Consider the following 12,982-nt stretch of genomic DNA (forward strand, 5'->3'; position numbering starts at 1 on the left):
TCGACCGGCGAATGCGCCTGGAGCTAAATCGTGATGGCTCCAACTCTGCACAGGCCCGAAAAGCGATCGGACCCAACAGCTCATCGACCACAGGAGAGAAAACACTAATGGAGCTGTCAAACGGCAGTGCAGTCGAGTGAAACTCCAGTCCGGAGATGAGACTGAAGTCGGCTGGGGTGACATTCATCTCATTCCAAGGAAAGTGAAAAGTGTTGGTGGTGTCCTAGAAGAACTCCACCAAAGCGCGAACCACGTAGTGGCCCGCGTCGAACGAGTACATGGCCTTTGTAGCTTGGAATAGGGCAGTCAGCCCACAAGACTCCCAAAGAAAGCGCAGCCCCTCATTGCCACTAAAATACTTGCTGTACAACTTACCTAGGGTGTCATTGCCCGAGCCATGGTTGCGCGACCTACCACTATCAATCCCACGATGCACCCCCTCAGAAATACGGTGCTCGGGGGCAAAGAACAACATCGGCTCGTCCACTTAGGGAAGGGACTGAGAGAGGTGGACGGATCAACGTCCTCCTGAATGGGCTTGTGATCCAGTCGTATGTCTCGTGACCGGGAGCCAGAACCTCACTGTCTAGCCATACTACATTGTGCAAAATTGAGAAATATTAAGGTTCTATAGTATCTAAGGTTCGCCTAGCCGCATGATACTATGTTCGCAAAAAACAGAGTACGTAGTACTAAAAAAGAGCACAATTTCAATTAAAAGCATATATTACATTTTTTAAGCAATCAAACAATTTCTTGCAATAATATGATAATTATTGTGACAAATTGGACAAGAATTGCTAGGAAAAACATCAAGAACAAGTCACATTGTTCTCATGACCTTAAGAGGTTTAGCATTGGTGAATCATTCGTTTCTTCACCAATTTGAGTCAAACAAGTCTCAAAATACTCCCAAGGCAATATACAAACATAATCAAGCAATTTCATGGCATAAAATTTGACAAACGAAGCGAATTGAGCAATACAAGTTTTGAATTTTCAAGAATTTCGTGAATGAACATGTGCAAAATTCAGAAAAATTCGAGTGAGTTTTGAAAAAAATTACATAGATCAGCAAACTTGATGAACAAAGCTTTGATTTGCAACAAATTTAGGCGAATTTGGTTAAGAAACGAGCAAGAACGAGAAATTCGAAGATTTTGTGGCGAACTCAGATGAAAAATAAGCAGTAGCAGGGAAATGAGGAAGAAAAGGGGATTTATGCAAAAATCCCGACAGCAGCGTCGCACAACAACTTTGTTGCCAAGAGACAGAGTGCTGCGCTGAGCGAAAAGGAGAAATCGCGGCGCTAGTGATGTTTCAGCGACGACAGAATGCGAAGCCTCTCAGAACGATTATTTCAACCTCAAACAGCAGTTTGGGTTCCTTGGTATGCCTGCTAACCCATATAATCAATTTGACATGATTCAGTAATCGGCTCGGTTACAATCGCATTAAGTGATCAACATGATAAATGATCGTCTCACTCAGCTTAAAGCGCCTAAACATTGGCTCATCGCAGAAGCACCGACATACTGGTTCACAAACAATAAAAGCACCGACATACTAGTTCACAAAAGCTCTGACGCACTGACATGGAAAAAGAAAGTTCTAGCGATCTTTAAAGGATCGACAAGCGTTATTCTTCGGTGATACTCTTCCGAGTGTTATCGCAACAAATGAGGATAACTTCAAGAGAAGAAATCTTCGATCATATTCCCAGGACTGCGGAAAATGTTCACAAAGCGCTAGAAGATCGTTTCAGGCGAATCAATCTTCGATAGGGTTCTCTAGCTTCTAGAAGATTATCACAGCATAATTGGAGGCAGTTACAAGCGTAGCAGTCTTCATGCGGTATCCCCTAGATTAAGGAAGATCGTCAAACAAGAAGAAGCTCTTTGCTCAGAGACACGTGGGCATATCATTCAGAAGCTCTTTGTTCAGAGACGCGTGGACATATCATAAAAGATCCATTGTTCATAGACGAGTGAACATTAGCAACATCAAAACAACATGATGGCGTTCCCTAGCTTGTGTAAGGTTGTCAACAGCAAATATAGCAACAAAATGGTTACCTCCAAAGACCTGTGCTCGACGGTGCAAGATACGCATTTCTTAACTCTCTTATCTTTTTTAACTAACTGTAGTTTGCAGTTATCGGCGTTACATGAATGATTTGGGATCACAGAACGTTCTGAATCATTCTTCGTCCCTTTGGATACTTTGACTTTTGTTTTCGAAACCTGTGTTTCTCCAAACTCAGTCAAAGTGGGGGCTTCTGTAGAGACCCATTTGTATCTCTCCAAAACCAAACCCGGTGATGAATGCTTTTCACGTTGAATCATAATCGAAAGAAGTGAAAGTGTGGAAAGTCTAGTGTTGCGGTTAGTTTCTTAATTCTCTTCTTTCTCTCTATTTTGAAAGCCTATTTTATAAAAATAGCCAATCCAGTTTAGTTTGGTCCATGTCAAGGGTTAAATAATAGTTTATTTGGATTGGGTTCGAAAAGAGCTGTCCAACAATATATTATAAGCCCAATTCCGATGAATAATGAGGAAGTTATGGCCATATTACAAAACTTAGCCCAGTTTGATTTTTATATGCGGCCCAATGATCCAGAGGAGGGCCGATTATGATTTATCATTCCTAATGAAATTAGGATTGATTATTATCTTCTAGAATCTTCTAGAAGGTTATTTTGAATCCTAATGTGATTAGCATTGATAATTGAGTTTTTTTTTAGAATAAAAGAAGTGTTTGAAAGAAAATTACAGTATTACCCTTCGTACGCTTAAATTTTATCAAAATATGAAAATGTGTGAAAAAACTGTCTGCAGCACCACACCACAGGTTGTCGCCTAGCGACAGGCTCTGTCGCACGACGACAGAGGCTTGTGTGGCGACAACGTCGTATTTTATTCTTCTCGAAACTCTGATTATTTTTTATCATATTTCAGCTGATTTTTGTTATAAATAGCCTCCTAAAACCTCCGTTTTTAATCACCAACTCTCATCAAGAATTTCTTGATACTCTCTCTCTCTTATTCTAAACCAACTTTTCCCAAACAATTCCGCATTCATAAGATCTCGACACACATAGCATAATTCAAAGTAGCTTTCGCCCTAGACCTGAAAGGTTTGATATTTCTAAGGGTTTGGTCCCAAATCTAATCTAAACTCTCTAAATCTTTATTTAATTTAATTCTTTAATTTTATTATTTTCAGTGAAGTTACTAACGTGTGTATTTTGTTATAAGAAAGAGGTAAGAGGCATCTAAGTAAGTACTTTAATTGTTGAATTGATATTATGATATTGAAATCATGTTTAGATTGTTAGGATGTTTTTTCCTAGTATCATGTTAGGATGCTTTTCTTAGTATGATGTTTAGGGTGACAACAATAAGTTCCTTATATCAATTATGATTTATGTGATGCTTTCTATTTTCTTTCCTAATAGCATGTTAGTATCATGTTAGGGCTAAAGCTTTGATTTGTATTGTTTAGTGACATGCTAGGGTTTGTTATTAATCTTGTTAGTATCATGCCTAGGATCTTGCTATTATTATGCTTTATGTTTAACATGAACATAATTATTTTAATTATGATTATTTTCATGATTATTATTCTGATTATGATTATTATTATGTTGCTTTATTATATTTATTTTTATTGCTTGATCACACCTTTTGTGCATGTTTAAAGGGAATTGGTACTTGTAATCATGCTTAATAAGATAATTAATAATCTTGTTTAGGGTTAATATGATTATAATTCAAGTGATCGCCAATAATAGTGTTTTTTTGTGCATTTATATTCAACCAACATAGATAAACAGGTTTAGGGCTAACCTATTGATTGCATGTTGTCAAAAAGCGCACATAAATATGAGGATAATAAAGTAGAGACCTATTATTAGGGCAGGTTCAACCTCTTTTAGGTTGGATTTGTACCTTTATCCCCGAACTTCCAGTCTTAGTTCCAAACCTATTGGAGTTAACGATCACTTGGATCGCTAAGGGGTGTAACCTTCACCCTATGAACGGTTTACAATTTCCTAAAACTTGTTGGCAACTGTTTTGCTTTAGCTTCCTTCTCTTTAGACGCCAACGTACTTCAGTGTATGATCACAGTGGGGTTCAAGTTTAGGGTAATGCTTGAAATATTCCCTACAACCTTTGTGTTCGACCTTTTTCGAAAGAGGGCATGCACCCTTCAGGAGCCAATGATAGAGGCGGAGAGCTTTATTCAGGCTACCAAACTCTGCTTGTCAAGCAATTAGTCAGACTCCAAGAAGTCTGATAAGCAAAAAGAGAGTAGGTCTGCTTAGCCAGCTCAGAAATCTGAAGAGAGCAAAAGTGAAAGAAGTTTGGGCAGTTGAGGAACCTAATTAGCCATCCTAAAAGAAAAAGAAATAATTCAAACCGTATGTCTCACGGTATGAATTTAATAAAGACTGTTACACAATCTTTATATAAGTGAAGGATTGGCTGACTATTGAGAAGCCAAATCCTCAGAAGAGTTCTGTTAAGTCGCAAAACAAGAATAAATTTTTTCAATTCCATCACAAAGTGGGCCATGACACTAACGACTACTGGAGTCTCAAGCAGACGTTAGACCATCTAGATGACAAGGGCTTGCTGAAGTCCTATGTCTTGAAGTCCAAAGAGACTTCTAAGACGAATATGGGGCAGTTGTCAAATAATGTCCCACCTATTAGTAGCTCGGATACAGACAAAGATCTAGTCTACACTATACCAAGCAAATTTGCATACGGTGGCCCGACCATCCGGGGCACCAAGGATCACCTGAAGAAGATGATCCATTAAGTTGATGATGGACAGGCATCTTCTAGCGGGACCTTCCCGTACGTCCTCATCACTGAGAAGGATCGTGGCAAAGTATGCCGATTGTATGACGACCCAGTCGTCATCGAATGAAAGGTCGCCAACCAACTGGTTTTCCGAATCCTGATAAACACGGGTATCTCCTTTAATCTCATCAGCTCCAAGTGTATGTCCAAGTTTAATTACGAGCTGGACAATCTGCGCTACGTCTTTCATCCATAGTTAGATTTGGTGGAGGGGTTGGGCACCCAATCGGAAAAATTGACCTACCCATCCGGCTGGGGCAAAAGGGGAAAAAGCAGCACGTGGTCGTCTGGATCTTGGTGGTTAAAGAGCTTACCGCCTACAACATTATTCTTAGCTGACCAACTCTGAATGAGTGCAAGGCCGTCATCATCCCAGCTCTCATGCTTCTCAAATATGAAAAGGATGATGGTATTGTAAGCTCCCTTAACGGGGATTAGAAGACGGTAAGGGAATGTTATCTCTTATATGTCAAGCCGACTTCTGCTGCAGCCGGTCAGCCAAAGGAGCCTATAGACCTTGACATCACCCTTATTCACCCCCTCCAGCAGCTGCCGAAAAAAAAAAAAAAATTGAACAGCTAAAGGAGGTGAAGAAAGAGAAGAATAGAAATCACTGATCGGGGAACGGTCAGAAGATCTCCGTCCCCAGCCAGCTGGTGAGCACATTGATATTCCTCTGGATGAAAGGCTTCCAATGCAAACTATTAAGGTGGAGACAGCTTCCTTAGAATGGTTGGGTGCAGACTTGCACAACCTGTAGAAAGAATACAAAGAAACCTTTTCTTTAAAGTGGAAGAGATGCCAGGCATCAGCCCGGATTTCGCTTTCCACAAACTCGCTGTGGATCCCAAAAAGAAGCCCATTCGGCAAAAGAAGAGAAACCACGGTGAAAAGAAGTTAGGCAGCAGCTACCAAGGTAAAAAAGTTGTTAGACGCCGGGTTCATTCGGCCATGTAACTTCCCTGATTAGGTTGCGAACGTGGTGCTTGTAAAGAAGCTGATGAGTGTCATTTATGGCACTCATTTGGTTATCTTTAGGGTGGATTTCATTCTATTCTATAGCTCTTTTCTTTAGATTTTCCTTGATTTTACTCTTTATTTCTTTAGTTTTCATTTTCTTAGTTGAATTTCTATTTTTATGCATTTCTTTTTTTATTTTGTTATTTTCTCTTTTATTTGCTTGTTTTCTTTCATTTTTCAAGTTAAGGTCGTTATCCAAAGATTCCCGAGGCCCCTTCCCAAGTTTGACATTGATTTGGATGCCTAATGTTCTCCATTTGAAGCTCAAGCATGGACAAGTGCAAGTTTCTAAAGACTTTAGGCCGTGCTTTCAAGCCGTGGGGGAACGAATTCATGTGTTTAACCCACAATAATGGAGTTTGGAAACTGCAATGTCCCGTGTTTATCAAGAGCATTGAGTGGAACACACGAAGAGTATCGGCATGGTGGGGTGAAGAGGGCTGCCCTTTTCCCAGGTGCGGGCGCGCGGCCTAGTAGCGCGGGTGTGCCTCTCTCGGGCGCGGGCATGGGCGCAACTGTGTAGGTCTCTGTTCCATACCAAGATTTGCGCGGCCGCGCTCCCCCTTATAGTTGGTCGCGCCTGTACGGGTTTATTTGGGACGATCTATTTAATTTCTATTTGTTAGTTTTACTATATATAGATTTTTATTCTATTTTTAGAGGGAGATTATTAGAGAGTTCATTTTTTAGAATTAGAATAGAATTAGGTTAGATTTTTAGAGAGAGAAACTCTAGTTTGTAGAGAGAAGTTCTTGATTGATTATTGAAGATTGATGATTCCAAGTGTTTTCTCCATTGATTTGAAACAAGTTTGTAAGGATTTCTTTACTTTAATGCAATCTTAGTTTTGGTTTCAATGTTTTTTGTTAATTGTTCAAGTTAATTTATTTTTGAATTGATTTTATCTTGATTAATATGTTGGTGATGAATTTGTTGTTTAGCTTAGTTTTGATATTGATTTCAATGAATTGTGAGTAGTTTTCCTACTAGGGGAATGGTGAAGCATATATGAGTAATGGATTTATGCTAATTGGGGGAAATTGATGGAGTTGATGTTATGAGTAAATTGGTTGATTGATTATGTGCATGTGTGTGTTTAATTTAGGAGTGATCAACCTAGTTACTCGCACTAGATTGCATTGTAAGTTCACATTGATACGGAAAATTGATTTGTGGCTTGCATTTGTCGATTGAGTAGGTTTGGAAGGTTCCTAGCTAGACTCTCTCGTAGTTGGCGCTAGTTTAACCTCTAGGAGATTAGCCTACTATACTCTCTTGATTTCTTAATTGATTTTCCCTCGCAACACTCGACTTAGTCATCTCTAACCCCAATTAGTTGAATTCATTGCAAGTATATGTCGATCCTAAACCCTAGTGTTTGATAAATTTGATTTGATTTCGATTGTTTGATTGTTTAGAATAGACACACCTTACTTCATTACTTTGAGATATCTTAGCTTTAGCATTAGCATTCATCTCCCATTCCTAGTGGTTTGACCCTCAAATTACTCCTATGCTAAGTATAAGGGTGTGTTGAGAAATTACAAATTTTGTTTGACCGAGGCAAGATTAGTTTTCAACGACCTAGTCTCCACCTTTGATCAAAATGGCGCCGTTTTCGGGGAATGGCGTAGTTGTTTGCTATTGTTGTTGAGTCTATTTCACTAAAATTCAAAAATACAAAAACATTTTTCTCTTTTGGCTATGTTTGTAGCCGTGTTACTAATATTTTACTTTGAGTTTGTGTGTGCAAGTTAACATGGGAGAAGTCTTAAGGGTTACAGAATTGGGTACTCCGAGTGCTTACAAGTATGAGAGTGGGATTGCTCCATTATTGATCCCGGATAGTGACTTTGAAATGATAACTTTGATTGAAAGGCAGCAATATAGTGGAGGAGTAAATGAGAGCCCCCTAAATCATCTTAAGGAATTCGAGAAATATTGCAACACAATTAAGGTGAACGGGGTTGCTCAAGAATTCTTAAGGCTCAAGCTATTTCCTTTCTCTCTAATTGGAAGTTTTCAAGAGTGTCTAGACAAGGAAGTGAAGCCTAATTCTTTGAGAACATAGCATGAAGTCGCCAAGGAATCCCTTTCCCGTTTCTTCCCTCAAAAGAAAACAGCGGAGGCAACAACTTTGATTCAAGGTTTCAAACAAAGGTCTAGTGATAGCCTTTATGAAGCATGGGAGAGATACAAAGAGTATCAACGCGATTGTCCTCACCATGGAATCCCCACTTACCTAATCATTCAAATTTTTTATGGCGGTTTGAGTCCTCAAGGGAGGGCAAGGCTTGATGTCGGAGCCGGAGGGCCAATCATGAACAAGACTGAGGAAGATGTTGTAGATATCATTGAGGATTTGAGGATGTAGTTAGAAACTACATGAAATGGCAAGATGGTGAAAAAGAGCCGATAAACAAGAGTAGTACTAAGGGATGCTCAATGGAACAACTCAATGCTATCAACTATTTGTCTACTCAAATTTTGGACTTAGGGAAGGAGGTAGTTTCTATCAAGTATAAGCTCAAGAGCGTGACCTCACAAGCACCGATTCTTCCCTCCAAAATTAAGGGGAGAGGTACGTCTTCTTCCCATAACTCTCTTCCTTCTTCTTGTAATTTGTGTGGAATGAATGACCATGATGCTTCTATTTGCCCTAAAGTTCTTTGTGATGAATGTGCTGGGAGTGAGAATGAACATGTGAATTTTGCTAATAACAATGTTTGACCTAGATTTGATGCTCAAAGGAATGTTGGAAATAGGAACTACCACAACCAAGTGAACTATGATAATTACAACCAAAATAGTGGTTATAGAAACCATGGAATCCAAGAGATTTGTGGTAGCTATAACAACCATTGTTATAATGGTCAAAGTCATGGCCAAGGATATGGAGATTATAACAAAGGTTATGGTAACCATAATAACGATTGTGGCCAAAATCAATGTAGAGGTAATTGGAACAGTCAAAGTAGGGGAAATCTTCAATCGAATGTTCAAAGAGTTACCACACTTGGATTTATTCCGAATGCCCAAGGGCAAAGTGATAAATTTTATGATCAGCCATTTTCCTCTAGGAGTTTCTTGGAAGATGTCATAGAGAAGCAAGCCAAATTGTTGAACACCTACATTACCCTAAGCAATGAGAAATTCAATGACATGTTAACTTACCATAGGGGGTTGGAGACCCAAATTTCTCAATTGGCTAGTGAGTTTAAGGAATTCACAAATCTTCCTTCTTTGAATTCACCAATCTTAGATCCTAAGAGCCCTACGAATGCGATTGTGACTAGGAGTGGTAGGGTCCGTAAGAGTGAAGACTCTAAGAAGAGTGATGCTAAAGAGAGTCCTAGAAAGGTTCAAATGGAGAATGAGGGAAATGAGAATACTTTAGTTGAGGAAGTCAATAAGGAACAAGTTGAGAAGGTGAAAGAGAGAGAAAGAGAAGTCTACAAGCCTAAGCTTCCTTACCCCAAAAAGTTTAATAGGCACAAATTAGACGAGCAATATGGGAAATTTATAGAGATGCTTAGACAACTTCATCTTACACTTCCTTTCACTGATGTGATAGAACAAATGCCGAATTATGCAAATTTCCTTAAGGAGATCTTGAGTGGAAAGAGGACATGTGATGCGGTCAAAACAATTAACTTGACCGAGAATTGTAGTGCAATCATAATGAACAAAATCCCACCTAAGTTGAAGGATCCCAAAAACTTTTTTATCCCTTGTGCTATTTAGAAAATGCAAATTGATAATGCCTTGTGTGACTTGGAAGCTAGTGTAAGCATTATGCCATACTCAGTTTATAAAAGACTTGAGAAGGGAGAACTTTTACCTACCAACATTACCTTGCAATTAGCTGATAGATCAATTAGGATTCCAAGGGGCAAGGTAGAGGATGATCCCTTACGGGTAGGAAAGTTCATCATTCTTGTAGATTTTGTTGTCCTTGACATAGATGAGGATTCTACAATTCCATTTATTCTTGGTGGACCATTTCTTGCTACTTCGGGTTCTTTGATTGATGTCAAAAGTAGGGGTGAGCATGGGACGGGTACCCATACCGTTAGTACTAACGGTTCGGGTACCCAATAACGAAAATCACTAAAAGTGATATCCGTAACCGGAACCGATAAGTTTGGGTACCCGGATTTTCGGATCAGTTATCGGGTACCCAATAAGATATCCAATAATGATTATTAAACTTAAGTATGTAGTTATTATGATATAATTTACGACTAATTAAAAACAATACCATATGATCTTGACCAAATTATTAATAATATTACTAATCATTGATATTATAAAGTGATTATGATGTAAAGTAAAAGTTTAGTTTATATTAATAAATTTAAGTAGGGAATTAAAACAAAAAAGATGTTTATCGGATCGGATCGGGTAACCGTTAATTTTAAAATGATACACATAACCATACCCGATAACAAATTATCGGAACGGGTACCCAAACCATTATGGTTATCGGATCGGGTACCCTAATTTTCTTAATGGTTACGAATCGGTTTTTCGGGTTTTCGGTTTTTCGGGTAGTTTTTCTCATCTCTAGTAAAAAGTGCTAAGATTTCACTTAAAATTGGAGATGAGGGAGTTGAATTTGAGTTGAATGAAAGTATGAAATATCCTTCTTCATATCTTGAGAATTGCATGAGAGTTGAAATTTTAGACAATCTGTACATTCAATGCATGAGCACTTGCTCATAACTAATACAAGAAAAAGATAGGTGCTTCTAGCAAGGAAATGGCTTTGTATGAGAATTTGTTAGATAGGAGTTTTGAAGGAAGTGATGAGCGAATTTGCATGAAAATCTCAAGCCAAGAGGCTTTGCAGGCGGCTTGAATCAAGGAAAGTAAAGGTGTTCCTATGGTAGAGCTTAAATCTTTACCATAACTCCTTAGGTATGAGTTCTTAGGCCCAAATTCTACTTATCCCGTGATTGTTAGTGCATCTTTGAGTAAAAGCCAAGCTCAAGCGTTATGCAGGGTATAAGCCCCGCTTTTTGTACACATCACATAACCCTTGAGCAGGGTGCCCTTCCTTCTATTGAACGATAACGGAAATTAAATCCCCATATGGGGGAGGTATTGAGGAAAGATATTACTAAGCTTTTATATGCGGGAATCATATTTCCCATCTCAAGCTCTAGGTGGGTTTCACCTGTTCATGTCGCTCCAAAGAAGGGAGGCATGACCGTCATCAAGATTGAAAAAGGTGATCTTATTCTGACAAGGACGGTCACCGGTTGGCGAATGTGTATAGAATATAGACGTCTAAACACATCTACCAAGAAAGATCACTTCCCCCTTCCTTTAATTAATCAAATGCTTGAAAGACTAACAAGGCACAAGTACTATTGTTTCCTTGATTGTTACTCAGGATTTTTCCTAATTCCTATTCATCCCGATGACCAAGAGAAAACTACTTTTACTTGTCCCTATGGTACCTTTTCCTATAGGAGAATGTCATTCGGACATTGCAATGCTCCCGCCACTTTCCAACGGTGTATATTGAGTATCTTTTGAGACATGTTGGAGGAGGAGATAGAGGTGTTTATGGATGACTTTTCCGTAGGTGGAGTTTTCTTGTAGGCGTGCCTTGAAAATCTTGAAAAGTGCTTGGCAAGGTGTGAGAAAGTGAACTTGGTGTTGAATTGGGAAAAATTCCATTTCATCGTTGAAGAAGGCATAGTCCTTGGGCACAAAATTTCTCACAAGGGTATAGAGGTGGATAAGGCAAAGATTGAGGTTATTGAAAAGTTGCCACCTCCGGTTAATGTGAAGGGTGTGAGATCATTTTTGGGCCATGCCGGGTTTTATAGAAGATTCATCAAGGATTTCTCGCTCATTGAAAAGCCCCTCAATGATATTCTTCAAAAGGATACCGAGTTTGTATTTGATGATAAGCGTTTGGAGGCATTCAAAAAATTGAAGAAAGCTCTAATCTCTACTCCTATTGTTTAAGCACCAAGATGGGATTTACCATTTCAGTTGATGTGTGATGCAAGTGACACGACCATTGGAGGATTTTAGGTCAAAGAGTTGATAAGAAACCTCAAGTGATTTATTATATGTCCAAGACACTAAATAGAGCTCAACGGAATTACACTACATCAGAGAAAGAATTCTTGGCTATTGTTCATTCCTTTGAAAAAATTCGTTGCTACTTGTTAAGGTCCAAAACAATTGTGTTCACCGATCATGCGGCCCTAAAATATCTTTTTGGGAAAAGGAATCAAAGCCAAGGCTAATTCGTTGGATGTTAGAGCTTCAAACTTTTGACCTTGAGATTAGAGATAAGAAAGGAGCGGAGAATGTTGTAGCGGATAATGTTGTAGCGGATCATCTATCTAGACTTAAGGATTTTCAAGTTCAAGATGATGGGTCTCCCATTGAAGATATAATGTTAGATGATTCTTTGTATGCTATAGATGTGAAGGAACTCCCATGGTTTGCCGATTTGGTGAACTATCTTGCTTGTGGGGAGTTTGCTCCTTCATTTTCCGAGAATCGAAGAAAAAAGCTCGAGAGGGAGGCTAAGCATTATGTATGGAATGAACCGATTTTGTATAAAAGGGGTAATGATGGGTTATTGAGGAGATGTATTCTGAATGAGGAGTTACCTAGTGTATTAAAGATGTGCCACTCGGATCCGAGTGGTCACTACTAAAATTCGATAAAATAGCGACCGGTGTTTTACGACCGTCATTAAAACGATCGCAAATTATAATATTTGCGACCATTTTTAAGGCGGTCGCCGATTTGCGATCGTTTTTAAGGCGGTCGCAGCTTTGCGACCGTTTTTAGGACATTTAACACTCGCAAAGGTATTTAAAAATTTCTTTAAAATAATATACATGTTAAAAATAATTCTAAATTAAAACAGTTCTATTGCGACCGCCAAAAAACGGTCGCAAATTGCGAACACTACGACCGTTATAAAAACGGTCGCAATTTGTGACCATTTGCGACCGTTCTTAAAGCGGTCGCAGATTATAATATTTGCGACCGTTTATAATGTGGTCGCCGATTATAATAATTTGCGACCGTTTTAGTGATCGTAATTGTTTATTT

At 38.9% G+C, this 12,982-nt stretch overlaps 1 protein-coding gene across 1 annotated transcript; it reads left to right on the forward strand.

Moving 5' to 3' along the window:
• Positions 1-8,210: 8,210 nt before the first annotated feature.
• Positions 8,211-9,634, forward strand: LOC110731996 (TBC1 domain family member 5 homolog A-like). Its single transcript, XM_021911915.1, has 2 exons — positions 8,211-8,260; positions 8,626-9,634. Exons 1-2 carry the CDS (start codon positions 8,211-8,213, stop codon positions 9,632-9,634), a joined length of 1,059 nt encoding a protein of 352 aa, XP_021767607.1.
• The last annotated feature ends 3,348 nt before the right edge of the window (positions 9,635-12,982 follow it).

This window comes from Chenopodium quinoa, unplaced genomic scaffold (assembly GCF_001683475.1).
Source record: "Chenopodium quinoa cultivar QQ74 unplaced genomic scaffold, ASM168347v1, whole genome shotgun sequence".
Classification (NCBI taxonomy): Eukaryota; Viridiplantae; Streptophyta; class Magnoliopsida; order Caryophyllales; family Amaranthaceae; genus Chenopodium; species Chenopodium quinoa.